The 27,956-nt window shown below is 50.2% G+C and overlaps 3 protein-coding genes across 8 annotated transcripts; 2 read left to right on the top strand and 1 right to left on the bottom strand.

The window, feature by feature from the left end:
* Window positions 1-4: 4 nt before the first annotated feature.
* DCTN4 (dynactin subunit 4) lies at window positions 5-12,180 on the top strand. Of its 3 annotated transcripts, none has more exons than XM_030459095.1 (13): window positions 5-161; window positions 1,486-1,556; window positions 1,968-2,146; window positions 3,033-3,076; window positions 4,254-4,361; window positions 5,383-5,456; window positions 5,800-5,912; window positions 7,185-7,294; window positions 8,327-8,400; window positions 8,846-8,900; window positions 9,345-9,452; window positions 9,846-9,943; window positions 10,288-12,180. In XM_030459095.1, the coding sequence occupies exons 1-13, from the start codon at window positions 27-29 to the stop codon at window positions 10,499-10,501; spliced, it is 1,383 nt and encodes a 460-aa protein (XP_030314955.1). In that variant the 5' UTR covers window positions 5-26; the 3' UTR covers window positions 10,502-12,180. The 3 variants fall into 3 exon arrangements, with proteins under 3 accessions (XP_030314955.1, XP_030314956.1, XP_030314957.1); XM_030459096.1 differs by lacking the exon at window positions 5-161 and adding an exon at window positions 543-630 and having other exon boundaries at window positions 10,288-10,501; XM_030459097.1 differs by lacking the exon at window positions 5-161 and adding an exon at window positions 589-656 and having other exon boundaries at window positions 10,288-10,501.
* Window positions 12,181-12,398: 218 nt separating this feature from the next.
* On the top strand, window positions 12,399-19,999 carry RBM22 (RNA binding motif protein 22). Its single transcript, XM_030459206.1, has 11 exons — window positions 12,399-12,537; window positions 13,500-13,553; window positions 14,462-14,491; window positions 15,456-15,588; window positions 15,796-15,896; window positions 16,048-16,220; window positions 16,742-16,942; window positions 17,444-17,608; window positions 18,010-18,098; window positions 18,607-18,738; window positions 19,395-19,999. The coding sequence occupies exons 1-11, from the start codon at window positions 12,484-12,486 to the stop codon at window positions 19,523-19,525; spliced, it is 1,263 nt and encodes a 420-aa protein (XP_030315066.1). The 5' UTR covers window positions 12,399-12,483; the 3' UTR covers window positions 19,526-19,999.
* Window positions 20,000-20,840: 841 nt separating this feature from the next.
* On the bottom strand, window positions 20,841-27,800 carry MYOZ3 (myozenin 3). Of its 4 annotated transcripts, none has more exons than XM_030459427.1 (5): window positions 27,611-27,800; window positions 26,109-26,675; window positions 25,618-25,765; window positions 25,182-25,344; window positions 20,841-22,408 (listed from the first exon to the last, which is right to left on the bottom strand). In XM_030459427.1, the coding sequence occupies exons 2-5, from the start codon at window positions 26,349-26,351 to the stop codon at window positions 22,237-22,239; spliced, it is 726 nt and encodes a 241-aa protein (XP_030315287.1). In that variant the 5' UTR covers window positions 26,352-26,675; window positions 27,611-27,800; the 3' UTR covers window positions 20,841-22,236. The 4 variants fall into 4 exon arrangements, with proteins under 4 accessions (XP_030315287.1, XP_030315289.1, XP_030315288.1 ...); XM_030459429.1 differs by having other exon boundaries at window positions 20,841-22,399; XM_030459428.1 differs by having other exon boundaries at window positions 20,841-22,409; window positions 25,183-25,344; window positions 26,109-26,671.
* Between the last annotated feature and the right edge of the window lie 156 nt (window positions 27,801-27,956).

Here is a 27,956-nt window from a genome sequence, read left to right as displayed (position 1 = left end):
GGCTGGCGGCCCGGCCCCCGGGCAAGATGGCGTCGCTGCTGCAGTCGGAGCGGGTGCTGTACCTGGTGCGCGGCGAGAAGGAGATGCGGGCGCCGCTGTCGCAGCTGTACTTCTGCCGGTACTGCAGCGAGCTCCGGTCCCTGGAGTGCGTCTCGCACGAGGTAACGGCGGCCCGGCCGCACCGCGCCCGTAGACCGGGTGCGACGGGGCGGGGCGTTTCCTTCTCTGCGCAACGCCGATTGGGCGGTTCCGCTGCCGCTCACTCGCTGGCTTCCTCGCTATTGGTTGGTGGCGCTTTAGGGTGGGGCGCGGTAGCGCTCCAGGGAGCGAGGTGATTGGCGGCGGGTGGTGGGAGGGGCGGTGCCTTGCTTTGGATTGGCTCCGCGCCCTTGTCCGTCAACGCGGTTCGGGCTGTGATTGGCTGGAGGGCGCGTGTCACGGGTGGGGGCTGCTGCGAGAGGCGCCCGCACCTCACAGAGGAGGCGCCCCCGCCATGGGCCTGGGTGCGGAGGGCCCCGTCCTCACGGGGGACACGGGCACCCACGGACACCCACTGACACCCACGGACACCCACCTCATCGTGGGGCACGGCCCGGGGTGGAGACGGAGCAGGGCCGGGAGATGCCGCTGGTGCTGTCCCAGGGGCTGCTCTGAGAGTGAGGGTGTGGGGTGGTTCTGTATCTGATGCCTCAGACTGCAGGGGATCCCCGGGGGGGGGTTGGGGTGTGGGGACCTGCCCGCAGCACTGGGAATCCCTGATCCTGAGGCTGCTCCTGGAGATTCATAGCTCATGGGGAATAAAATCCGTGAAACAGATTTTGTGTGAGTCTGGCTTGAAAGGGAGAGATTGCAGGAGGTTTGAAAAGCCTGAAAGAATGACAGTGCAAGCCCGGTCTCAGAAGAGGTATCTCTGCAGAAATGGCAAAGCCTTGGAAGAGTAGAAAATAGATTTGTCACTGCATCCATCAGGAATTCCCCACAGTGTGAGCAGTGCAGTTATTGTGCATCTCCGTGTTGAACAACGAGCTTGGTTTTGTCTTCAGGAAGGAGACTCCCTTCTTGCTGCCATTGTTTTAATTAACAAAATGAGCTTGTGCCAGCATAAAGGTAGAAAATAATTTTTAAAATCTATGGATTTTCGACCTGTGTGCATACAAGGGAAAAACAATGTTAGAAATAAATGGAAAATAGTGTGTTAAAACGTGCTGTTAAAGGTCAATATCCAATTATCCTTTTCCCACTTACTGGGCAGAGTAGTTTAACCTATCCTGACTTAAGAAACCTGATGATGTGTGTTATCAAAGAGCAAAATTTTGGTGGGCATGGGCTTAGATTTCAGATACCAAAGAATGTCTCAAGTCTTGTCAGGCTTCACCTGTCCAGTGCCAGACACAAACCCCTGTTAAATCCTGCAGCAGAGTTTCAGGCTGTGTCAGAAAGTGTGAAAGGTGTCAGAAGGTGTGATGTGACCATCTTGTTCCTCAGGTGGATTCTCACTACTGCCCCAGCTGCCTGGAAAACATGCCTTCAGCTGAAGCCAAGCTGAAAAAGAACAGGTAAGGTCACTTTGGCTTTTTTCATCAAGAGTCAATATTTTAAAACAAGCTCCTTCCATAATCCAACAGCTGATCCTGTGTGTCTGAAACTCCCTTCAAAAATCACATTGCTTCTTGGTAACTTTTTAGTCTGGTTTGGAGAATAAGTGTCTTTCTGTGATGTATCATGCACTCTTCATGTTGTAGCTTTTTTGATAACCTCTCCTAATACTGAGGGGGTTTAGCATCACCCAATATCTCTCAGTTTGGGCACTCATCTTTCTGCTGATGGCTCCATTGCCCTTTTTCCATAGTGCTGTTACACGGGATGAAACCATCTGTTGGTTTAACCTGGATTTGCTTGCTGGGAGCATTTTCCTCAGCCTGGGATCCTTGTCAGAGCCCTTTCTTACAGACCTTTCCTCTCCACAGGTGTGCCAACTGCTTTGACTGTCCCTGCTGCATGCACACTCTTTCCACCCGGGCCACCAGCATTCCTGCTCCACTCCCTGATGACCCAGCCAAGACCACCATGAAGAAAGCCTATTACCTGGCCTGTGGGTTTTGTCGTTGGACTTCCCGGGATGTGGGCATGGCAGACAAGTCTGTGGGTAAGTGACAGTCAGAGGGAGAAAACTGTGTGACAGCAAGAGTAAAATCTGTCTCTGGTAATTCCTTTGTGGGTGGGGTGTACACAGCATCTCTCTCGGGTTTGAGTCACGGTTGGAAATTCACAGGAAACTGGTTTGTGGTGTTGAAGTCTCATCTGAAGGGCTGAGATGAGTTAGTAGGATATGTGACCTGTTCCCATGCTCGTGTTACTGTCACACGAGGAGCTTTTTTAGCTGGTGTGCTCTTCCCACGGATGTGATCTTGTCTCTTTTCCTCCAGAGGCTTTGAAGTTGCTCAGTCTGACAGCATAAACATCTAATTTAATTCTGTCACTGTCGTTCACATTGGCTTGTTGCAAAGTTGCCAGACAGTGTATTTGGGTACTCTCTTCGTGACAGCACTGGAACAAATCTTTCATTTGTTTTTTGGTGCATAAGACATGCAGAAAATACTTGTTGGGCTCCAGAATTGGGGCTGAGTAGATCAAGCAGATCCTGCAACATCCAGTATTGATGTAACTGAGGACTGGCAGCTGAAGATGCTGGGTCATGGGCAGCCAGTAATAAGAGAGTGTTCTTGTAAACTCATGGACCTGCTGCTTAAGTGACTCCTAGGTGCTGTTCTGAGTGCCTCTCAAACAACAGTTTTGTAAAAACACAGTATAGAAGCTGGGTAAGCTCCTTCAGCCCAAACCTGTGGAAAGCTCAGAGGTGTCCTTTGTGCAGTCATGAACATGAAGAATTGCAATAGTAAATGTAGCAAAAATAGGTAATGTCATACTTGATGAGTAGGACCAAGATAGTTGGGTTTTAGGTGTGATTTCTTTGTGGAGTCTGAAAAATCTTCTCCTGAGGACTCTTTTTTTTTTTTCTCTTTCTCATGCAGCCAGTGGTGGGTGGCAGGAGCCAGAGAATCCTCACACACAGAGGGTGAGTGAATGGGAAGGCAGTGCCTGGGCTGAGGAAAGAGCTGAGCTGGAAAGAGCTGTTAGACACACCAGGGCCCCTCAATCACCTTCTCTGCATCTATATAATCCTTCAGATAGCAGTTCCTTATCTCCACCTTGACTGAATTCCATGGAAGGGAAGGCCTCTTAGAGGATATCACACTCCTGTGGACATCACACTAAAAAATCTCTTTTTCAGTTGAAAACATCATGTCTAATGATGAGTGTGCTGTGTATGTGTGTGAACAAAGCTGTTTTCCAATGAAGAGTGTGTCTGGAAAACAGAATTGCACCTCTACTGCCTTTCCCTGTCACTAGTCAGGGCTCTGGGAAAGATCCTGTTTGCTCCACCAGTCCCAGTCACTGGTTTCTGACTGTGTGGCATTACTCTGTCCAGTCACAGCTGAAGTGTGAACAAAGTCTTGGCTGCTTAACTTCCAGGTGAGAGCTGCCAACAGGCACCATTCCCAAAGGAAGGGTCAGTTTGTCACCCGAGGTGGGGGTTGAGACTTGTTCAGACACACAGGCTTCTGTAATCCTTCAAAATCCTAGAAACAAGAGTGGAAAAAGTAGCAGGAGCCCCAGCTTGGTCACTGCTGTGGCATTCCTCTTCAGTAGGTGTCTGTTCCCTCTCATCATACTGTGTCCAGTTCTGGGCCCCTCAGTTTAGGAAGGAGATTGAGGTCCTGGAGGAGGTCCAAAGAAGGCAACTGGGCTGGTCAAGGGACTTGAGCACAGACCCTATGAGGAGAGGCTGAGGGAGCTGGGGGTGTTCAGCCTGGAGAAGAGGAGGCTCAGGGGAGACCTCATCGCTCTCTACAACTCCCTGAAAGGAATTTGGAGCCAGGGGGGGGTTGGACTCTTTTCCCAGGCAACTCTCAGCAAGACAAGAGGGCAGGGTCTCAAGTTGTGCCAGGGGAGGTTTAGGTTGGAGATTAGAAAGAATTTCTTTATGGAGAAGGTGATCAGGCATTGGAATGGGCTGCCCAGGGAAGTAGTGGATTCTCCGTGTCTGGAGATATTTCAAAAGAGCCTGGATGTGGCACTCAGTGCCATGGGCTGGGAACTGCAGTGGGAGTGGATCAAGGGTTGGACTTGATGATCTCTGAGGTCCCTTCCAACCCAGCCAATTCTATGATTCTATTCTGTGATCCCCCCAGATTAACAAACTGGTTGAGTACTACCAGCAGATGGCTCAGAAGGAGAAGATTGAGCGGGACCGGAAGAAGCTGGTGCGGCGCCGAAACTACATGCCCCTGGCCTTCTCTGTGAGTGCAGTGTGTGCTCTCCAGGCAGCAGCACGAGGCACAGCAGCCTCAGCCTGGAAGATTAGGTAGCTGGTAGCATGCTAGGGCTACTCAGCTTTATTTAATTTTTTTTTAAGAACAACATGAAGAAAAGGTGCACATGGGTTTGTTAGGGAGAAGCAGTCTCACACACATTACTGGTGTTACATTGCCTCTCTCTCTCACAGTCCTTCTCATAATGCCAGAAAGGTTTCTTTTTCCTTTCACGATACCACTGGTAGTTCTTTCTCAGAACCTTTGCATACCAGAGCTCAGTAGCAGTTAGATCAGGATTTTCTGGCACTTTTCTGCATGAAGTCTGAACTGAAATTAACTTTAAGACTTGGCTGTGGCCTGAATGACTTGTTGATTGTAACTGGCAGGTAAATGCTTACGTTGTTTACCCGGGTGACTCTGCATATGCTTGCTACTTCTCAATTAACTGTTGCTTGCTCTGTGCCCTTGCTTGTGTCTTATGGCTGCATTTTTTGTCTCCGTTGCTACCTGCTGCTATTTTGGGGGCTCTCCACAGCAACACACTATACACGTAGTGGTAAGTCTCTTCACCATTTCTGCTGGTGTTAAAGCTCTCGTGGTGTCAACCAAAGGGCAGTAACAGATCCTGCCCTTCACCTCACCTCAGGGCCTCTGACTTAGATGTGCCTAAAACAAATTCAGGTGGAGGGCTGGTTACTGCTTGACGTGCAGTTGTTCTGAAGTGTGTCAGTAGTGCAGGCTGGTGGCTCAGAGAAAGAGGAAAAGCTTTGTGAGCAGTTGCCACATCTGTCTCTCCCTTTCTGCAGTGCAGTGGTAATTGCTTTCTCCTTACTGACAGTTTGAGCTGGATAAAAAAATTTGGGAAGCACCGAATACCTTTCCCTTTTTGCTTTCCTGTGCTTGTCTCCCTATGCTTGTCATGCAGCTCAAAGGATGAGTTTGCAGTAGGTCTTTCTGTCCTGGCAGGAAGCAGACATGAAGCTGACTGTTCCCTTTTTCCTTGTAGGACAAATATGGCCTTGGAACCAGGCTGCAACGGCAGAGGCCTGGAGCACCCATCAGTGCCCTTGCTGGACTCTCGTGAGTCTCAGGGTTGGGGTTACCTTTGTGGGGGGAGAAGAGGCAAGAGAGCAGTAAAGCAAGGTTGAGACAATGAGCTGTACTGGCAGACAGCAGTGAAAGGATCTTTCCTCTTTGGAGTGGTAGAGATGTCAAATCCTCAGGCATCTCTCTGCAGCAGCTCCTGATGTTTTGCTTTCTCCTAAAAGAAATAAGTGACTGCTCACCTCCTTACAGTACTGTTACTGTTGTCTTGCAACCTCAGCTCTCACTGTTCGTGGTGTTACAGGGCAGTCACTGCTGTTGGTGTCTGCCAGAGCACATGTGCCATGTTTTATGACAGAGTTGTCTCTCTTTGCTTCAGGCTGAAAGAGGGAGAGGACCAGAAAGAGATCAAGATTGAGCCAGCTGATGCAGTGGAAGAGGTGGAACCTCTTCCTGAGGATTATTATACAAGACCAATCAATCTGACAGAAGGTAACACCATCACTTCTTGTCCCTGTGTTTTATAATGTGGGCACTGCCAGGAAACTTGTCAGTTGGGTTCCTCATGTCTCAAAGTTGTAGTAATTATTTATGCTGGGAAATCTGTGGCTTTTTAAATCATAGAGTGTCAGATTGGAAGGGACTGGTCCAACCCTTCTAATATTATTGTTTATATATGTCTCAGCACCCTGCTGAGCTGAGACTTAAAATGGTGATTTTGAATGCAGCTCAGCTTCATGGAAAGCTCAGAGCCAAATACGTCAGAGCTTTTAGCAGGCATTTCATTTTCTTGGCCATCTTGATTTCTCTGCATGTGAAGTGTCAGCTTTCGGATGGAGAAAAGCACTGACGTTTGTCACATAATTGCAGGAAATAAAGAAGCAGCTGAGCTGCTGCAGAGTTGGACTCAGCTGACCTATTACCTAAAAATTACATCTTACCTTTGACATCAGCTTGGAACAGCTTGCATACACTTGCCAGTTACTTAGCTGGCTCATGATTTAATTAGCAAATAGTAGATTGGTCATTGAAACGTGGGAGCAAATGGGATGAAAGAGCAGGTACAGGAAGTGGCAGGGACTTCTTGCTGAGGTGGCTCATCATCTACTGATGTTCTCAGTAGTCCTGCAGGGCTACACAGTCTGCCAATATTAATTAATTCATGAAAGGTTTATGGAAAGGGCTTAGATCATCTTGGGCTTCTTTTCTCCTGAGACTGTCTGCATTGTGAAAGTGTGCTGCTGGTAAGGAGATGACTCTTGTGGTTCCTCACAGTGAGGGAAAGGCTGCCAGGTGGCTCTCTGCCTGTTAGACACTGGGAACAGTGAGGAGCCTGTTTTTTAGGGAGAAACCCATGGGAAGTTGGCTGCTGGAGTTCCTTGCCTTGGAAACTTTGTAGTCACTAATTCTGTGCGTGAGTTTGAGTTACGCAAACCTCGCTGAGGAGCTGTGTATTGTACTGTGCAGCACCCAGCTGTGAGGGTAACAAAGCAACAAAAACTGATTTGCCTGTGGCAGGGAAAGAACTTCTCTAGATGATTACCAAATTCTGCTCCCACCTCAGCTGAACTCTGAAGAGCAACCAGGGCAATGTCTTCGGGTCTGGCACCGGTGTTGCCTCAGTGTTACCGTGCCCTGTCAGGACAGCCCTTTACACAGCTCTTTACCTTCCCTGCATTTCCTGCTAGAAAAAGAGCACAAATCCCCCCTGGCTTGAGATGCAGTGTGACACTGCTCTGACCCTGCTCTCTGTTCTGTGCTCAGTGACCACGCTGCGCCAGCGCCTGCTGCAGCCTGACTTCCAACCCATCTCTGCTTCCCAGCTCTACCCACGCCACAAGCACCTCCTGATCAAACGCTCTCTGCGCTGCAGGGTAGGTCACTACGTGCAAATAAAAGTGATTTTTCTCAGCTCGTGGAACCCGGGTTGTGGGAAGTGGGCTGTGTATTTCTTTCTAAAAGAATCTGCTTGAATGCTTCTGGCTGTTGGGAGTTTTTCAACCAGATTACTGGTGACAGCACTAGGAGGTGAGAGAGGCTGTTGCATCTCTGAGGTGATGAGGGTTGATTGTGAAAGGAGGGCAATGCTGTCAAAGATGCATGAAGATAGAGAGGTGGGTTTACATCAAGGCCTGTGTGCTTTGCTAGCCAAGGAGTTAGAGGAGGCTGCCAGTACCATCAGGATTAAAAAATTTCTGCTGTTACTAACTAAAGAAAAATCAAGTCAGCAACCAAAATGTTACTGAGAAGCAGTGCAGAATACTGGAGATGCCCTTAGAGTGAGGGGTATATCAAAAAGAAGCAGAGAGCTGGGAAGTGAAGACAGGCAAGAATGGAATCCAAGTGCTGCTCTTGGCTTACTGCATGTTTTTCAAAAAGCTGCTTGCTTTCTCAGTCAAGTAGGGATGTTTGTCTAGTTCCCAGAGGAACAGAGCAGTATTCCTGTAAGTAGTTAAGATACAGAATGCTTTGCAAATGCAGAATGTTTTCTCAGAAATAGGTAATGTCAGGCTGAGCCTGTGTTTGAAGAGTAGCTTATGAGGAGATCAGTCTGGAGTTCCACCTCTTTGAGGTTTATTTTTTTTTTAATGAATTCTCAAGCAGAAATTGAAGGGCCTGCAGGTGTCTGTGCCTTCTTCCTGCTGCAGTCAGTGAGTGTCCAAGTGTTTTTAAGCCTGGTTCCAAATCTCCTGTCTTACATTGCAGTAACAGTGCTGGGTATGACATTTTGGAGAATCAGTAGTTCAACACAGTGAGGGCTGCACACCCCCCAAGGGAGTTGTTGTCTGTGCTGTGCTAGAGGCCAGTAATGGCATGGCTAGTGGCACAGTGCTTGCAGCTCTGATTCTTGGGTGTGTGACTGGAGCACTGTCTTTGTGTGCTGACTAAACTGTCTCTGTGTCTAGAAATGTGAACACAACCTGAGCAAACCAGAATTCAATCCAACATCTATCAAATTCAAGATCCAGCTGGTTGCTGTGTAAGTAAGATGTGGGGGACTGGGGAGAACAACTGCCTATCCATGCTTAGTTAATCCATACTTCTGTTTTCATTTCTTTTGTACCCTTGATTTGACTTCTTTTACAATTGTACTGTCCCTTAGGGTGGTGTAATCACCTTTTCAGTGTAGTTAGCTTATCTGCAGTAAATTTGTTTCCTGGTCTTCTAGAAGGCTTGCTTAGGATTTCAGCAACATGAAGAAGAGCTTGTGTGCTGTCCCAGCCCAACACAGTAGCAGTTTGTGGGTTTAGTCTTATGTAAGGGCACTTAATTTTTCTGAATCACTCAAGCTGAGCTCTTACTGCATTGAACAAGTGAGCTGGATGTCTGTTCAGACCTCCCACTGCTTCAGGAGGTTGGATAGACAAGAGGTTGGTTGACAGCAGTACAGTCTGCCATGGTCATTTGCTTTCTTCTTGTTGCAGTAACTATATTCCTGAAGTGAGGATCATGTCTATTCCCAACCTGCGCTACATGAAGGTCAGTAATGTCTTGGGGTGCACGTGGGATCTTTTTGGAAGATGACACAGTGTGATGATTATTCCCTGAGGGCTTCACTCACTCCATTCAGAAAGGGTGCAGAGTTCAAAGGAGTGGTCAGAACAGCACTGCCTGTACTTGTCAGTCTGCAGGAGTAGATTGCCCTGCAGTGTGACATCTGGCATCACAAACACACACCAACAGCTGGAGAATAAAAGGTGTGGAGCTGTGATCTTGGCTAAGTTCCAAAGATGTGTGTTTCTTATATTAAGAAAGAGGGTCAGCACCCTTCTTACACACTGAGGGTGGTCACTCTCCATCTCTTGAGTGTATGGGGTGCAATTTTTGAAGGTGTTGATTAGTCAGGGAAGGTGGAGGTGCTAACAGTAACAATTAATTTTAAAGTAATGGCTTCTTAAGCTGTGATTCCTGAATCTTCCCCAGGAGAGCCAGGTTCTTCTGACTCTGACCAATCCAGTGGAGAACATCACACATGTCACACTGCTGGAGTGTGAGGAGGGAGACCCTGAAAACATCAACAGCACTGCCAAGGTACTGTGCCTGTGCCCTCCTGCTGTGTGAGCCCAAGCCTCTGCCAAGGCTTTCCATTCCCATTTATCCTTCCACAGATCACACTTCTCATATGTCCTTCGTTCAGCCCATGCTGACTGTGTTCTGTTTTCCTCCTTGGAGTTTAAATGCTCATCACCATTGTCATTATCAGATTTAAAGTGTTTTGAAATTGTGTCTCTTCATTGAGATTCACAACCCAAGGAGAAATAACATGATTTCACTGCCAGACTGGGGACCAGGGGGTACTGGAGTGGAGGAGGAATCATGTTAAATCATACTAAAGCTTTTGTCAGAAGGGGAGGGCTCTCTCCTGCTCACCAGTCCAGGTGGTGATCATGTTGTAAGGCTGCTTTTCTTTGTGCTCTGTTTCAGGTGGCAGTTCCTCCCAAGGAGCTTGTTCTGGCTGGCAAAGATGCTGCAGCAGAATACGATGAGCTGGCAGAGCCTCAGGACTTCCAGGATGACCCTGAGTGAGTGTTGTTTGTCCTGTTGTGATCCTGGCCCTTAAAAACTTGGAAGAGTCAGAGATCAGCAGTGAAAATCTTCTGTTTGTGTGTTGAACTGCTCAGGAGTCATTTGTTCCTGTTGAGGCAAGGTGTGCTTGTTCTAGCAGTTGGGTTGTAGGTGGTGGTATTGAATATCTCCAGGAATACTCAGTCTTTTCCTTTGCAAGAAGGACAGCTAGAAAACAGGACAGCTGTTCTACATGCAGCCACAGTCAGAGCACTTCTGTTACCTGGTGTTGGAATAAATCTCTCAGAATTGTTTGAGAACTTGACTTGACCCAACGTTCTTTTGTTTTCTGCCTTGGCAGTGTTATTGCCTTCAGAAAAGCCAACAAGGTTGGAGTTTTCATCAAGGTCACCCCACAAAAAGAAGAGGGCGAAGTCACCGTGAGTTTCAAGATGAAGCACGAGTTCAAAAACCTGGCTGCTCCCATCAGGCCCAACGAGGAGGGTGACCACCCCTCTGAGGTCATCTGGCTCACCCATCACGTGGAGCTCAGCCTGGGCCCGGTCCTCCCGTAGAGATTCCCGATGCCTGGCCACAGGAGGGACTGGCACAGCAAGAAAGCACCTGGTGAAATGTTCTGTGAGAGGCCCTTGTGGTGTCTGGGGGTGTGCCACGGGCCCTGGCTGGGAGGGAGGGGTTGAGGGTGGGGGGCTTTGGGATGGTTTGTTCTCTCTCTTCTTGTAGTACCCACTAACTACCACTCCTCTTCCCCGTAACCCCACTGGCTAGTTGAACTTGCAGCACACAGAGAGAGATCCCACTTTCTCCAGATTTGCACCACACCTGCCTGAACTTGGTTCTGTCCATAGAAAAGGGCCCATATTGGTTTATTCTTCCTGGTGTTACACACTCAGTAGCAAACAGCTCCTTTTTTTTGCACAGAGCTATGCCCTTCCCCAACAAACACTGTCAGGGGTGGCCCTGTCTGCTGTGTTCTGGGCAAGTTACTGGTAGCAGCATGGTGCTTTCTTTTGGTTTCCTCTTGTAGTAATACCTCAGCTGTGGGGATGGAGACACAACACCCCACCACTGGCACGTGTAGCTTGCTTAGCCAAGGTGATGGATGTTTCCTCAAGGAAAGGATGGGTTTGCCTCTCGACCCAAAGTGTAGTGCCCTCCTGGAGTATTTGTGGGTTGGACTGGCCTGAGCTAGCTCCTGTGTTGCCATTGGATGTGGCAGCACGATGTGCTGTGAGCTGGGAATTCTGCTACAGCTCTGGGTTGAGGCAGGGATGCTCTGGAGAAGCTGCCTGGCAACCTTCAGATCAATTAACGTGTGTTAATAGGGGTAGTGACCAGAGTCTGAAACCAGGAGAGTTAAAATTAGGTCTGGTGTACATAAAACTAGAGGTTGTTTTGAGTTCAAACTCAATTTTGTCTTTTTTCCAGTTAGGGTGGGTGGGGGAGGTGAAAAGGCAGTTACACATTAACCAGCACACCCTGTGCTGGGAGGGAGGGGGGTTACAGCTGCCAGCCGGCTGTAGCCCAGGCTACAACAGGTAATGACGAGCTGTGCACCCAGGATACTGAATTCCCACTCGCTGCAGTAGCTCGGTGCAGGCTGGCGAGGTGGCTCTCCCTGCAGGGCATTCCCAGTGCTGATCCTGATCCTCCTGGAACATTCCTGGTGTGCTTTGCCAGCGTGGGAATATCTGGACACACTGATCCAGGTGGATCTGCCAGCCCGGAGCTGCAGACCCTCTGTGCAGGAGGGTGGGATGGGGCTGCCTGTTCCCGAGAGAAACGGGGGTGCAGGGGGAGCGTGCCTGGCACCCCACATCCCACCACAGGTCTCAGAGCAGCGAGGCCCCACCTTTACACCTCTGTGTAGGTTACACACAGCGTACAGCATGAGTTTGAGACGTGTAGTTGATAGTTTGTGTGTAGTGCTAGCGCCTGCCCTGCCTTTACCTCTCACCTTCACCTCCGGCCGCGACTTCTCCTCGGTAGCCAAAATAGCATCCACGCTTGCCACACAGATAGGGAAGAGACCCTTCTAGGGAGGGAGGGGGCGGCTGTCCCGGGCCTCCAGCACAGCTGCCCTGGGGCTGGCGCTTCTCACCGGGTTTGGTGTCGGTTCGCGGTTGTACCGAACCCGGCGTGGGCTGTGCCCGGGACCGCCCCTCCTGCCCCTTGCCGCCTGACTGCTTGGCGTCCTGTAGTGACCTTCAATAAAGCAAACGTGGCTCTCGGATTCTTCGCGCTGTTTCTTATTTTAAAATGATTAAAAAAACCAAATCCAAGCGCGTTCCGCCCTTTCCCCGGTGTCCCGGTTCCGCTGGTTCCGCCCGCCCTTTGCCGCCCCGTCGGCTGAGCTCTATGGTTCGCCCTGCCTAGAGCGCCCTCCTAGCCCGGCGGCGCGCTGCGCCCCTCGCCTCCTTGTTTCCTGCCCGTACGTCACCGGCGGAAGTGTCGTGACTTCCGCCGCCCGCCGGGGTCGGGGCGGAGCGGCGCGGGGCTCCCGGTGGCGAGCGGATCGGATCGGAACCGGGCCGCAATGTCGACATCACTGGGCTCCAACACCTATAACCGGCAGAACTGGGAGGACGCGGTGAGCTGGGGGAGCGGAGAGGCGGGCGGGAGGCTCCGATAGCGGGGGGGGAGCGAGCGGGGCGCGGTGTGACGGCGCGGGGCCTGCCCGGGGAGCTGCTTCCCAGCGGGGCCTCGCCCGGGATGCGGCTGTCGCGGGTACCCGGGCTCTCCGGGAAAGGTAGCGGGCGGCTTCTCGTCACCGGGGGACATTCGACCGGGCTGCGCTGGGCCCGCCGTGTGCCCGCGGCAGCTTCTTTTGGATCTGGGTGGGCCCAGCAAACAATGGATGCTGAGGGGTGCTGGGGGGGGGGTGGGATCTGCTGCAGCCAGGCCGCTGGAGAGTGAAGATCTCAAGGATACGCTGCTTGGTTGTTTTCCTTCAAGCCGCAGATCGGGGCTCGTCCATAACATCGGCCTCGGGTCGTGGCTCGCATCTCTCCCGCTGACTCCTTAAAACCGGTCTTTCCTAGAGTCATAGAATGGGCTGGGTTGGAAGGGACCTCAGAGGTCATCAAGTCCAACCCTCGATCCACTCCCACTGCAGTTCCCAGCCCATGGCACTGAGTGCCACATCCAGTCTCTTTTTAAATATCTCCAGACACGGAGAATCCACTACTTCCCTGGGCAGCCCATTCCAATGTCTGATCACCCTCTCCATAAAGAAATTCTTTCTAATCTCTAACCTAAACCTCCCCTGGCACAACTTAAGACCCTGCCCTCTTGTCTTGCTGAGAGTTGCCTGGGAAAAGAGTCCAACCCCCCCCCTGGCTCCAACCTCCTTTCAGGGAGTTGTAGAGAGTGATGAGGTCTCCCCTGAGCCTCCTCTTCTCCAGGCTGAACACCCCCAGCTCCCTCAGCCTCTCCTCTTTTTTTGTCTTTTGTGTAATTCAGCAGTGTCAGTTCAGAGTGTAGTCTGAGTGCTGTTGTGATGAAAGAGGTTGTTGCCAATTCCTGGTTTTTCTTTCTTCCTGTTCCACCCAGGACTTCCCTATTCTGTGCCAGACATGTCTGGGAGAGAACCCCTACATTCGAATGGTATGTGTCAGCCTGACCCTGCAGCCCCTCCCTCTCTGCTGCCCTCACAGCTGATGGGTTCTGGGGGGCTGAAATAACCCTGAATACAAGAGGAGATGACAGGCGCCTCAGCACCCCTAATTAGCTGGTTCTGCACAACAGGATTTGGTCCTGGCCATTGTTGGGATGTGAGGTCATGGCATTAGGTGTGTGGTTTAAGGATAAATCCATCAAAAAGGGGAATGAGCTGATGCAGCCCAGTGCTCAGAGCACAAGCAATAAAACCCAGAGCTTTGGTCCTGGTGAATCCATGCACAGGGAGCTGCTGAAGTAGGGACTGGCTTAGCACAGTTCCTAAGAATCTCCTGTAAGAATAACTTTAACCTCTCTTAGGAAGCTGCCTGACAATAATCTAAATCCCTGCTTGTTTTTATCCTTTTCCTGTGCACAGGATGAGCCAGGCCCTGGTCTGGCTTTCTCTGTGCTCACTCTGGTTGTGTGTGACCCACACTGGAGCTGTCTCTCCTCACATTAAATTCCACCAAACTGGAGATTTATCATATTTTTGTTAAACTTCACCCCACTGCCAGTATAGTTGATATTTCCAAAACTCCTTGTTTTCACAGGCTTAGCTTCATGTGACAGCATTTTGCTTAAAAACTGTTATTGCTGCTGTGTTTCATTTGGGCCTCTCATCAGTACCTGAGGTGGGACTTAGAGTAATTAATTTTTAATGAATCTTTCTAAAACAGGCTGACAGTTTTCTAGGATATTTCTTGTCCTGTCAAGGTGTAAACTCAAAATACAGGGGAGGGGAAGGTCTGAATGCAGCATAACTAGGAAAAAAACCCCCCATATGCTAGAAGATCAATGACATGCTTCATAATTTATGTCAAATTAATGATTTTTTAATTATTATTATATTTCAGACCAAAGAAAAATATGGAAAAGAATGCAAGGTATGTTGGTTGTCTTTTGAAGAACAAACATCCTATTTAGCACACAGTTAAGAATACTCAGTTTTAATGTGAAAAAAATCCTGTTGGCTTCAGAAAGTGCTTATTTTTATTCACAAGTTAAAATGTTTATATAATTCCATAAATGTTTAGGCTGGGCTGCTGGGTGCTTTGTTAGACAAAATAAGTCTTAAAGGAGTAGAACTGTTCAGACAGACTTGGGATTTACTCATAATGATCAGGATTAGGTTTTGCAAATACCACAAATAAAATTACCCCACTTGAAGGCGTTTTGGTGTTTGAAATTATTTCATATTTCCTCTTGCAGGTTTGTTTTTACTTTGTAAGTGGTGCATAAATAACCAGAATTTTGGGTTTTCTTTGCATGTGTTATTTGTGGCCAGGTGGTGCCTTGTGTCAGCTGTGTAAGAAATAAGCCATGATTATTTCTGAGAGAGCAAGAAATATTTTGAGGGAAATGAAAGAAGGTTTTTTTGCCCCTTTTATCAGTTGTCATCTGGGGAATGAGAAGGTTCATGTTGCAATCCTGCTTCCCTTCCTCACACTCTACATGCAGCAGAAGTGGAGGGGGAGGCAGGGGGCAGTTCCCTTCTGCTGCCCCATAATCTCATCACCTCTCCCTGGGCTCCCTGCTGTGTTGGTGACAAACTTGCCAGGAAATCAATCTCTAATAGCACCATCCTGACATTTTCCTTGGAGTAGATCTGCTTTCTGATTTGGGGTAATTGTAAAAAGTAAACAAATAACCACCAAAAAAAAACCTTCTTAAAGCTTTCTCCTGTCCAAGGCAGGGATCAAAGAGAAACAGAGAGGTCTGAATCTGAGTTGTATTTATGGTCTAAAGAAATCAGATCACTTTCTGTGCTTCTTAAGTTCCTGTGCAGGAATTGGAATGGTGACTTCATTGCAGTGTGACAGTGACACCAGTGTTGGTTTTCCCTCCCAGATTTGTGCCAGGCCCTTCACAGTGTTCCGGTGGTGCCCTGGGGTTCGGATGCGTTTCAAGAAGACAGAAGTGTGCCAGACATGCAGCAAGCTGAAGAATGTCTGTCAGACCTGTCTGCTTGACCTGGAGTATGGTGTGTACCAAAAAATGTCTGCTGGGAGCTGGAAGTGAAGTTAGTGGAGTGTCTGTGTGTGTCATTGTTGTCTCTGGACACAACAAGTCTCGATGGTCACATCTTGAGGAGTAGATGAGTTGTCCCTGAGGGTTGCTGGAATTATTTCTGCTCTCCCAGCTTCTGTTTCCTGCAGCTCTGTTAGGGTTTTCTTTTGTTTGATTCTAGGTTTGCCTATTCAAGTGCGGGATGCAGGACTCTCCCTCAAGGATGAAATGCCCAAGTCTGATGTCAATAAGGAGTATTACACCCAGAACATGGAGAGGGAGGTGAGGAAGTGGAGCTCTTGTTTCATGTTCTTGGTGTGTGGATGTGTAAAAGGGAGGGATGGCCTAACATTAAAATTTCTTGCTCTGATTCTCTGCCTTAGTTTCCAGTGGTGAGATTTACATAATTATCTGTGTTTTAACAACCCTTTAGATAGCCAATTCTGATGGCACCAGACCAGTTGGTGCTCTAGGAAAAGCTACATCCACCAGTGACATGCTGCTGAAGCTGGCCAGGACCACTCCTTACTACAAACGTAACCGTCCTCACATCTGCTCCTTCTGGGTGAAAGGAGAATGCAAGAGAGGAGAAGAGTGTCCCTACAGGTACAGAGACACCTGAACAGCTGGTTCCTTGCAGTCAGGTACAGCTCCCCTTGGGATCTGCAGGAGGCAGGCAACACATCCCTGGGGTGTCAGACCTGGGGTCAGTTGGCAGAGGGCGCCAGTGAATGAGTCTTTGTTCTGGGGTTTCTTGTTTGTGAGATGGTGGCTGTGGGGAAGCAGTGGCTGCAGCTCTTCTCATCTGTAGTTCATTTTCTCCCTTTGTGGTGTCAGTCCCCTCAGTCAGAGATCTTTGTATCTGAACAAGAGGCCGTTTGAAACCCAGCTCTTGTATTTTGTAGTGCTGAGTGCTGAGCTCTCAGAAGTGCCATTCACTCAGAACTTGAAGTAGTCCTGGCTGCAGTTGTTTTGGGGACTTTTTGTTCCATTTTGGCATGTTTATGTGAACAAGGTTCTGCATACAAGTGACCAGAGCCTTCAGAAGGGGAGGCAGCACTTCCAGCCATTGTAGTCTGGTGCAGCTGTGGCTGGGATTATGAAATTCTTTGTTTGCTGAACCTTAGACATGAGAAGCCAACAGATCCAGATGATCCTCTGGCTGATCAGAACATCAAAGATCGTTACTATGGAATTAATGATCCTGTGGCTGATAAACTTCTGAAACGAGCATCAACCATGCCTCGTCTGGACCCCCCGGATGACAAGACCATCACTACACTCTATGTTGGAGGCCTTGGAGATACCATCACTGAATCAGATCTCAGGTGTGTTGGTGAATTTATATTGCCCTCTTTATTCGATGCTTTGGTTACTGCTTATCTTGAAGTGAGGAAATCTCTTGCAAGGAGAAAAAAAAAAAATTAAAATCTGCTTTTCAGTTTTCCTTAATGGGGAACTGGTTGGTGGGCAACTGCAGAGGAGTGCCAGCTTGTTAGGGAACAGATAAGCAGCCACATTTCAAATGCTTTGATTAATTTTTTTTCTCTTTAAAGATGAGTCATCCCTCTGAGCTGCTGGGGGTGCTCTGGTACACTTTTCCAAGGAAGTCCCATGTCCTCTCTCCAGTTAACTGCTGAGAAAAGCTGCTGAGAGGTTTTATTGCTCCCTAACTGCACAGCAGGGCGAGAGACTTGATTTCTAATAGTTAGCTCCCCTCTCTTCTGACCCCCACCAGTTCAGACAGAGCTTATCTACTGCAGCATTTCCTATCTGCCCTGCAGCTAGGAGGAGTGGGGGTTCATAATTTTTTTGTTTTTTCCCCTCAGAAATCACTTTTACCAGTTTGGGGAGATCCGGACGATCACCGTAGTGCAGCGGCAGCAATGCGCGTTCATCCAGTTCGCCACCCGGCAGGCAGCAGAAGTGGCTGCTGAGAAATCCTTCAACAAACTCATTGTCAATGGTCGCAGGCTCAATGTCAAGTGGGGAAGGTCAGTGCCTGGGGAGGAAGCTTTGCAGATGGTTCTTCTCTTGGTTTGTGCAGTCTTGATGAGCAGGATTGGATGTTGAGTTGGAGTAGATACAGAGCGAGTGGATATTTGGGGGCCTGGATTTCTGTCAGCAGTGGGATCTGGGTTTGAAATGACACAAGTGGTGTCAGGGGGTTCCTGGTTGAGGGTGATGGGTGAGTTTCTGTGATTTTGCTTCTAATCCTTCTCCTGTGAGCACTGTTTGTATGCTGTGTAACACCTGTCTCTGGGGTTCTGTGAATTTTTGATCCTAAACCTGAAGCAACAGATCTGGATTAGATAATGTGAAACTATTATGGTGTGAATGTCTGCTTATCCTGCTCTGTCTCAGCTTTGTTCTTGACCTTCTGTCTGTTTTTTAGGTCCCAGGCAGCAAGAGGAAAAGAAAAGGACAAGGAAGGTACTACGGAATCGGGGATAAAGCTGGAGCCAGTTCCAGGACTTCCTGGAGGTAAGGGTTTGGTTTTTTTTTTCATCTTAATGCTGATGTTATTCCATGAAAGAGCCTGGTGTTAAGCCCTCAGGAGCAGGAGTGGAGTTCAGTGTTAGAGGCACTGATGAGCTCAGAGCAGCAGTTACAGTAGATTTGTAGTGGATCCAGCTGCAATGGGAGAAGAACTTTGTCGAAAAGCAGATTCTTGATGAAAAAAGCATTCTTTATGTGATGAGTGAAAGGTTAAAGCTGGATTGCAGCTACTGAGGTCTGGGATACTGGCAACACATTCTTTCCAAGACTTGGTTAATGCTTTCCTAATCCACCAACGGCTGTATGGTGGAAAAAGCAAAGTTGGTTTCAGGTGAATAAAAACAGTGACTGTTCTAGGGTTTCAGTGCAGTCCTGCTTTTTGCTTCTCTTCACTTGTGCAACAGTATCAATGGTTTGCCCTGTGGAAGAACTGATGCCTCTGCATATCTTCCCTGAGAGATTTTTCCATAACCACTGTGTCCTTTCCTCTCAGCCCTCCCACCTCCTCCAGCTGCAGAAGAAGAGGCTTCTGCAAATTACTTCAACCTCTCTCCCAGTGGCCCTCCAGCTGTGGTTAACATTGCCTTGCCACCTCCTCCTGGCATTGCTCCTCCACCACCTCCAGGTACTTGTGTTTCCCGTTCAGGTGGGGGTGTTGGATCATGCAGTTCTCACTCAGCCAGGCTGTAGCACTGATGCATGCCCTGAGTTGATTTTCCTTATCCTGGGTCATAGAGTGTAAACTGATGAGCTAAAATGAGCTGTCAGCACAGTTTAATTAAACTGGGCTGCCTGTTGTTCACTTGCAAACTCTCTGGCATGTCTGAGATCCCCATTCCTGGCACTGAGACCTCCCAGTGATTTTGCTGGCTGTGTAAATGCCACCCTAACCTGAACTTCAAGGGGTAATTCTTCACCTGGCTGGATGCCAGCCTGTGTGTAGCTGTGTGCATGTATCCATCAGGAGACCTCTTTTTGTGGGATGTCAGACTCCTGTGGATGTGTTTGCTTTGCTCCACAGCTGAGCAGAAAGCATTTAAATTGGTGTTACAGACACCCATCCATCCCCCCACCAGCTTTTATCTGTGAGTAGGGATGTGTGGGGTAGGGATTGCCCTGGGTTGTTCTGAAAGGAGAGGAGGAGGGAGTTTGGGGATTGAGGAACCATGGGAGATGTGCCTCTTCCTAAAGCCATTTTCTGTCAGTAATTCCAAGCACCAGCCTGGCTGTGGGAGCTGTTGTCTTGCTTTGCCTGAACACAACAACTTTGTGTTTCTGCAGGTTTTGGACCACACATGTTCCATGCCATGGGGCCTCCACCTCCCTTCATGAGAGCCCCTGGCCCCATTCATTACCCATCCCAGGATCCCCAGAGGATGGGTGCCCACGCAGGGAAGCACAGCAGCCCCTAGCACACCACCCTCATCCTTTCAGTAAATGCTATTTTCTAGTTACCATGGTAGCACCATATGTTGAGGTGTGGGCGAGCTAAAGAAGCCTTATTTCCCTGCTTGCAAATGCTGGGAAAGCTGAGCTCTGTGTCTCCACTTGCTAATTGGGTCCTTGATACTTCCCAGGTCTTTTGTTTGGGGTAAGGGGTGGGGGGCAGGGGATCAGGTGTACCAGAATTACAGTGCTATTCGTGTATCCCCTTTGCACACTTTTGAAATAAACTTCTGGAAAAAGAAAACCAAACCCTTGATATCCTCAGTCAGAACACTATGGACTGTTTAAATGTAACCAGACACTCTTCCCTTTGTCAGGTAACTAATGAGCTGAAAACTAAGACTATCAGTGTGCCAAACCTATGGCTTTGTCATAATTTGCCACAGAATTTTCCTTTCTCATTTTTCCTGAAGTCTGGCTTAACAAAAAACAAAGTAAAAAATAGAAAACAAACCAAAACTAAACCCTAGCAAAACCCCAAACCTTTTTTGATGTTTCACTTCTAATCCTGCACATCCTGAGCAAGATCAGTGTTAGGTTCTGCCAGCAGCAGGTGTGATGTACAGTGCCAGGTTAGCAGTTGCCTGGTTTAGCCTGGTTTTTAGGGGTGAAAGCCCCTCAGTGGCCCCTGGGCTTGTGTTGCTGCCAGCTACAGGGGGAGGACACGGTGCAGATGTGTTTGTCCTGAGTATATTTGGAGCATGCCTGGGGCTTCTGAGGCCTGTGGATAGAGTCTCCCATGAAAACTGTGAGGTGAGTCCCACTTCATCCTGCTTTGGTAAGACATTAAACTTCTCTTTGCTCCAGCTAGAGCGTTGGTGAAGGAGAAACTGTCCCCTGAGTGGAGCCTTCCATGGGATAAAATGTGGCTGAAGGATTATAAGTTTATCTGTACGTCAGCTGCTTTCATGTAATGGATGTGTGGATATTTTCTGTAAAGCAAAAAGTGATGGGACCTGTTCTGAAGCCTCATTTGCTTGTTTGAAAAAAAAACCAAACAACATTAAAATACTTGAATTTTTCAACACTTTGCCTAGACCCTGCTTCTCAAAGCACAGTGTCTGAGGACTTGGATTTTTATTTGGCTGCAGCCAAAGGCAGAATGCAGAAAGGGCAGGGACAGCAGATCCCTGCTGAGTTTTGTGCCACTGCCCAGGGCAGTGTTGGGGGGTGGGCAGAGGCTGGTGGGGCAGGGAGGGCTAAAGTATTGGACACTGCTCTGTCCCCACGTCTCTGCAACTGGGGCCTGCAAGAGCTGTGCAGACACATCTCAAATTCAAACAGGTTTTACACAATCACTGTTTATTCATTATTTCCAGCCTGGTCCCCAGGGGTACAGGGGTTCTTCACCTGGTGGACAAAGGAAGAGAGAGGAGGGCTTGGAAGAGTACAGCAGTTGAGCATCATGAACTAATGTTTAGAGAACAGACCTTTTTGCTTTCCATTTGCTTGTCCCCTTCTGCTTCTGTGGGAGGAACAGAGCAATTAAAGTTTTCTCCCTCAATGCTGTGTTGTGGCAGCAGAAGCCCTGCATGGGATTTGCTCTGCACGTCTGTGCATGGCGTCACCAGGACACAGCACAAGGGAGGCAGCTGGGAACTGCATTTTTCCACAAAATTTACAGCCCTGGCTTAACCACGTGGCTGGAAAAAGAAACTTTCATCCCGATACTCTTGCTTTTGCAAGACTAAATGAAGGTAAGGTTAAAAACCTGCCAAAAGCAATTGTAGAAAGCCTGTACTAAGTAACAGATTTTTTTGCTAGCCATTAGCAGTTTTTTCCAAATATTCTCATGACTGCCCGAGAGGCTGCTGTTAGCTGCGTGTCCCACCGTGTGTCACTGCTGAGAACGTCGGTGCTGCTGAATCCTGGCTGCTGATTTTCACATCCATGGTCAGAGCTGCGATGCTTTTCCTGCCCGCTGGGGTTGCCAGAACTCCCTGGCAGAGTCCTCAGACCCGTCCGGGAAGGGCCCGATCCTTACTGAGCAGCTGGATGAAACAAATCTGGCGTTCATCAATCGAAGGGCTTAGGCTTGAAGCAAGGCATGCAAATAGCAGGAGGAAGGGGAAAACAGCAGCTGCCAAGTGCTAGCCAGGAGCTTGTGGAAAACAGGGCACAAGTTTCCAGCTGTCAACAGTCCTCTCCCATCCATCTTGGCCGTGCTGTGTTGTCAACAGCCAGGTTGCCAGCTCCTCGTTTGTTTTTGTTGTCCAGCCAAGCCAAAGGTGAGTGCTTTTAACATGCCACTGCCCCCAGTAACTTGTTTTGCTGTTGCTCTTCAGTTACCACATCCTCTTGCCACCCTGACCTGAATGACAGAGTTGTCCTGAAGATGGAATTTCTCTGCAAAGGCACCAGCTGTCCAGGCAGGTCTTGTGTGTCAGTGAAGAAGCAGTGAGGCAGCTTTGGTGCCTTGCAGCTGGCGGTCCTGATGTTTTCCACAAGGCAGGGAAGAGGACAGGCTGTGCTTGGACAGGAGCTTACCGGGATCTGCTTACATTAATGGTAAGAGCTGGGTGGTCCCAGACTGGAGCTTGTTGACACCCTGTTGAAGAGGGTGACAACCCAAGACCCCCAGCCTGGCTGTCATGAAGGATACTCCCTCCTACCATGCGTCGTACACTGGAGTCCAGGGAGGAAAGCATCGGGGGTGATGGGGAAGGGAGCACTCTTGCTACAGCTCCTCACTCTCAGGCAGAAACCTCACCCAGCCTTGTGCTGTTCTGTTGAAGTTGGGCCTGTGGGAAATCACCTCCAGAGCACTCAGGTTATCCAGCTCCAGGGCAGGCACGGAGAAGAGGTCGCTGACCAGTGCTCTGTCAAACGGGGCGGGAGTCCTGTGGCAGGAGGAGCAGCAGGCTTAGCACTGCCATGCATCTTGTAATGGGGATGGGAAAAGCAGGTCTGGATTTACTGACTGAGCCCTGCAGCAAAGCCTCTAGCAACTGACAACCCCCTTCCCCTCCCCCAGGGGTCTGCTAGGACCTCTGCCAGCTCTGTGAAGCGCTTCTCAGGGACAGAGCCAACCTCAACTCCAGCTTTGGCAGGCCAGGAGGTGAGGTTTGGTGCCAGAGCATCATCAGTGGTTGTTCAGGCTGGGGAGGAAGCCTGTTGCTGCCTTTACCATGGGCTCTCTTAATGTGCTCCAACAACAGCAGTAGAGATGTTTTGCCTGTAAAAGGGGGTCAGGTGACAGTGACAAACTCCCTGCTCTTTGGAAAGTGACTTGTCAGCATCTGATGTGTTCTGCAGAGAGCTGAGGCTGATAGTGCTGCCCATGATGGTTCTAGCACATGTGCAGGCAAAGTCTTTTCTTCTGGCCCTGGCTTCAGGCTGCCTTTTGGGGCAGCTTCTCTTCAACTGTGACTAACGGGAGGAGCAGTGCAGGGGCAAGAGCTGTCATCCCTTGCTAGAGAAATGTGAAAAGGGACTGGGGAAGAGAGTGCCAGCCCCTCAAAAGCCAAGAATGTTGGTTTTGGAGCAGCACATGGAGGCTGAGCTATCAATGAGGTATAGCTGGGAATGTTTGCTTTGGGAAGCACTGCTCCAACATCAGTAACGTGGCACTGTTTAGCAACAGAGGAGAAATAAGAGGGGCAAAGCAGAGAGGCTGGTTCCAGAATTTTTCTGCCTTCCTTTCCAAAACTAGATTTTCACTCTTAAGGCAGCAAGGTGGCTGAAGGTCTTTGGATCACAGTCTGAACGTTTAAAGTTGGGAATAAAATAATCTGCTTTAATGCAGCTGCTGTTGAGATGGGGAACCTGCCCCTTTCCCTGTGACTTGTGTGACCCGTGTTGGGATTCACTTAGCTTTAGGCAAAACCCCTGGCTTTTTGCTGGCCCATTTCTTACAAAAAGCTTGCTTTTCAGCCGTTCTGTATTTGATGAACTGAGAAGTGATTTAAAAGCCAACAGCTTGGAAGATCATGAAAAGCCCAGTTAAAAGCAGATTAACTCTCTGAATCTTCATGCCTCAGAAATGAATTAGAGGAGGTGGCAAGAGACTTGGTGTTAAATTAGCATCCATCTGTATTAAATAACAGTTCAAGTCTTTAAATAGAAAGGCAGCATGTGAGGGGGGAGAAATGGTATGGGGTAAAGCATTATTCAGAAACATGCCCTCGCTTCAGTCCCTGTCCATAAATAAATACTGAGGCAGGAACATGGCTAAATGTTGAAAGAAAAAAGCCAAGTGTCTGCTGCAGCTCCTCGTTCTCCCACTACAGCAACTCCCTGGGTGCTCCAGAAAAGCTCAAGACAGCTGGGAACAGCTCTGAGGGAGCAGCTCACACAGTTCCTTTGCTTCCCCATACCTGACCATGGCTGCCCATGGTTTTTTGTCCCTTTTGCTAACTTTGCCTCTCCCTCATCCCCACTCCAGTGCAGACCAGTGTTGCTGATATGCTTTTACTGGTGTGGAAGGGAGGGCTGAGTGTCCAGCAGCCTCTTGGTCTGCCCCACAAGACCCCAGGGTTGAGGGAGAAGAGGGTGGCAGCAGCATCTAAGTCCCACCAGCACTCAGACTGATCTGTGCCCCTTGGGACATGGTTCCCATACAGAGAGGTTGTGGTTCCTGGGCAGAGGTTTTGTGGTTTCCCTGCAGCCCTTTCTGCCAAGTGTTCCAAGCACAGCAGTCTTGTCCCCCACTAATCAAATCTGACCCTGGTGCAGGCTCAGAAGTTGCTATCTGTGGAAGCTCAGCAGATGATCTGATGGGGATCAGTGCTGTGTCCTGGTAGGGAGCTCAAGTGGGATCTTGCACACTGGAAGGTGATTTTTTCCAAGCCATGAAGGCAAACATACATTCATCCTCATGAAAGAGGCTTTCACTGAGGGGGAGAGCCAGGCCCTCAGTTTGCAGATTCCCTAGGGTGATGTTCACCTTGAAGGTTCAGTTCTCATTATTCTACCTTGGGCTGCTGGTAATATGCTACTGCCAGATTTCCATCTCCTGAATCCCCACAAAGCCCTTTTCTAGAATGGAGATTTTCCTTGGCAGTCTCTGCTCCAAGGTCCTAACCTCAACTCCAGTGTAATTTGGAGGTGTGAGCAGCAATGGGCTAAGCCACCATAAACACTCCAGACTTCAATCTCAAGCAGGTGTTTTGAAGGAATCTGGTGACCTCGGAGCATCCTGTGGGAAGATTAACCTTATACCCCCACTGCTTCCAGCAGCTGCTTGGATTCCTTAGAGAAATTAGGAGAGAGACTTGGCACTGTCTGTGCCATTCCTCCACCCAGCCCAGAGCTGAGCCCGGCTGGGAGCAGCAGAAATTCCTTCTCCAGGACCATGTGTGTGAGAATTAGTCCTTCCAAATTTTAGCCACCATCCCTCAGGTCATCCTGTGGGACCAAGCTACTAAAGGCTGCACAAACCCAGTGGTGGAGCTGAGCTGAGATCTCGGGGGGGTGCTGGAGGAATGGACCCTTACAGAGGAGTCACAGAGGAGCTCCTGAGCAGCTGAAGAGCAATTTGAGCCTTGCTGCTTCCCTGTGATGTGTAAAGAGCTCATGGACCATTGAGTTTCCCAGGAAGGGCGGTAGGTGCTTCCTGAGGCTGAAGGGATTAGCCAAGGGATGGATGGGCTGGTGGTGCCTCCTCCTCCTCACTAGCATTACCTGTTGAAGTCCCACGGAGGGGGTCTCACAGGTGGCTGGTTCAGTCCCTGCACAGTGCTGTCCTTGTCACCAAAGAGATCCTGCCAGGGGGAGCGGTAGCCCTTGGGGATGGCAGTGACATTGAACTTCTCTGGAGGAACCTCTTTGAGGGGGCTTGAGTACCCTGTGTGGGGGGAGAGAGATAGTGTGGGATGCTGCACCCTGGGCAGGAGGGGAGAGGCTGGGAACAGCCTTGCATTTGCACAGCCATGGAGGACCTGCTGCTGGGGGCTGGATTACATATATATATATTTATATATGTAATATATTAATATGTATATAAAAACTGTGGGGGAGGGTTCTGGGGAGGAGCCCTCAGCAGGCAGAAGCTCGAAGTGAGATTACAGCAAGGTCATTACTGACACAGCCCAGGCTGTGGGATCTTGGTGGCATTTACCTGGGGCCAGAGCATCAGGGTTGAGGACTTTGCTCATCTGCAAGACTTTCTCTGTCTTCTTGGGCACTTCAGGGGGGACACCCTGGGGTGATGCTGCCACATGGAGCTCCGAGTGATAACTCTGCTGGCCCGAGTCATCCTCCCCTACCTGTGGAGGGGAGAGTTCAGTGGGAGTGGAGAACAATCCCTGCCCCAGTCCAGACTGGGGAAGCTTTTGAAGACACCTTTTCACCACCCACCTGGCCCCAGGTGCTGCGGGAGGTGAGGGGAGGAGTCAGTGGGTGCAGAGGGAGGGACCAGCCCCCCTGCTCTTTAGTGAATGCTGATGCCTGTCCATCTCCATGCCCATTTCTGCTCTCCTTTCCACTCAGCAGAGCTGATAGCTAAGCACGGCCACCCCCCTGGCACCCCCCACCCCATGAGGAAAGGCTTCCCTGCAAATGCTGGAAGGGCTGTGCTGCTCAGAGCCGGGAGTTGAGCCTCAGACCCACCTCCCTGTAGCTGCTGGGATGCTCAAGGACAAAGCGCTGCATCCGCCTCTGGCGCTGCTGGAAGAGCTGAGAGCCTCGGTTGTTGTGCAGGGAGAGCTCCTCGATCATCAGGTCCTGCGGGGTGCTCATCTTCTTGCCCATGTTCAGCTGGGGCACTTGGGAGGCCGAGGGAGAGCACAGCCACAGCTGAGGCTGCTGCAGCCCTGAGCACTCCCTGCCCTCCTTAGGGTCCCTGCCAGCCATGCCCAGGGATTCCTCAGGAGAGGGAACTGTCAGGGAGTTCTCAACTCTGGAGGCTCCAGCAGCCTCTCCTGCCAGGGTGCGTGGGTCCTGTCAGCCTTCACCGTAGGGATGTGGGGCCAGAGGGGACTGAGAGTGCAGAGCCCTGGGCAGAGGGACCAGCGACCACAACCAGAGCTGGCCCCTAGGCAGGGGGTGCAGAACCACCCTGGGCCTGGCAGCACCCCCAGCCCCTCTTACCCTCTTCTGGGCCTGGTTTCATGATGGTCATCACCTGCTGCTGCACTCCTGGGACAGCTCTGTGGGGAGGGAATGGATCCTGCCTGGCTGGAAGAGAGAGACAGCCCTGGAGTGATGCTGACACCTCAGCCATGGGGACACCTCAGCCCCAGCTGGGACATGGGGAGAGGCCAAGCTTCAGCTGAGCATCATCCCTGGTTAGCATTGTCCCTGAACATTGTCCCCGTGGCCAGCATCATCCTTGAACATCCCAACACTGCTCTTTATTCCCTTCAACAGGTGCAAGGAAACATCCCAAGCGTTCCACCTCTCTCAGATGCTGCTTTTCTTCAGGGCAGGAAATGTCCCCACTTCTGTCCTTGCTCACAGCCAACCAGTGTCCCCATGTCCTGAGCCCTGTTGGAGCAGCACCTGCTGCCCACAGCCTGCTGTGTGAGCAGGTGCCCTGCCTGCTCCCCCCTCCAACACCTCTGCATCAGCAAAGCTATTTTCAGCCCCAAGGGTGTGGGAGCTGCAGCCCTTGGGGACCCAGTGAGCCCAGCCAGCAGAGATGGTTTGTAGGGTCACTGTCCCCACTTAGAGGGATGGGTTCCTTTTTAGCTTCCAGCTTCATCATGGGGAGGTGGCTGGCTCCCAGCCCTGCTCTGAGCCCCCTGAACTGCCCACCCACAGCTGCATCTTCCAGGGTGTTTGGTTCAGCAAGGCGAGGCTTGGTCTTTTTTGGTACATCTTGTGGCCCTGGGATGGGGCTGATGCTGTGCAGCTTCCCCAAGAATCCTGGAGAGTCAGGGGTCCCTGCAGGGCTGTGACCACCTGGCACGCAGCTCCCTGCCAGCTCTGAGGTCCACACTAGCCTGGGACCTGCACCTCCTCCTTTTTTTGTCCCCTTCCAAACACCTCCGGTGTCCCACGGGAGACTACACCCTGACCCCCCCACCGTGGCAATATCTTCATTGCCAAGGCTGGAATGTCCCCAAGCCCCATGCACCCAACCACCTGCTGACCCCAGCGTGGGACCTCACCTCTACATGGCCAGGGGACTCCCCAAACTCCAGGGACTGAAGATGCTCTCCTGCTGTGCTGAGAGGTGAGGCTGGAGCCAAGTTGTGGCCACCAGCACTCGGTGGTCTGGCTGGCCCTCCCCGGCACCCCCGGGCTCCCTGCCGCTCGCCCAGACCCGTCCTGGGTTCCAGCCCAGATGCCAAGGTCTGGCTGTGGGACAGCAGTTATTTCTGGCTGAGAAAGGGGGAGGAGCAGGGCTGACCCTTGGGGACCGTGACACCGTCACCCCAGCACAGAGCAGGGCTGACCCTTGGGGACCACCCGAACATGGACAGGGCTGGCCCTGGCAGAGCAGGATCAGCAGCA

The sequence above is a fragment of the Calypte anna genome, chromosome 13 (genome assembly GCF_003957555.1).
Source record: "Calypte anna isolate BGI_N300 chromosome 13, bCalAnn1_v1.p, whole genome shotgun sequence".
Taxonomy (NCBI): Eukaryota; Metazoa; Chordata; class Aves; order Apodiformes; family Trochilidae; genus Calypte; species Calypte anna.
This window is presented reverse-complemented; position numbering and strand designations above follow the sequence as displayed.

Coding starts and splice junctions, on each gene's coding strand:
- DCTN4 (XM_030459095.1), top strand. CDS start 27: ATGGCGTCGCTGCTGCAGTCGGAGCGGGTGCTGTACCTGGTGCGCGGC. Junction 8,401..8,845: donor AAGATCCAGCTGGTTGCTGT/GTAAGTAAGATG, acceptor TTCTTGTTGCAG/TAACTATATTCCTGAAGTGA. Junction 9,453..9,845: donor ACATCAACAGCACTGCCAAG/GTACTGTGCCTG, acceptor GCTCTGTTTCAG/GTGGCAGTTCCTCCCAAGGA.
- RBM22 (XM_030459206.1), top strand. CDS start 12,484: ATGTCGACATCACTGGGCTCCAACACCTATAACCGGCAGAACTGGGAG. Junction 14,492..15,455: donor AATATGGAAAAGAATGCAAG/GTATGTTGGTTG, acceptor TTTCCCTCCCAG/ATTTGTGCCAGGCCCTTCAC. Junction 15,589..15,795: donor TCTGCTTGACCTGGAGTATG/GTGTGTACCAAA, acceptor GTTTGATTCTAG/GTTTGCCTATTCAAGTGCGG.
- MYOZ3 (XM_030459427.1), bottom strand. CDS start 26,351: ATGGCTGGCAGGGACCCTAAGGAGGGCAGGGAGTGCTCAGGGCTGCAG. Junction 25,766..26,108: donor ATCCCAGCAGCTACAGGGAG/GTGGGTCTGAGG, acceptor TCCCCTCCACAG/GTAGGGGAGGATGACTCGGG. Junction 25,345..25,617: donor CCCTGATGCTCTGGCCCCAG/GTAAATGCCACC, acceptor CCCCCCACACAG/GGTACTCAAGCCCCCTCAAA.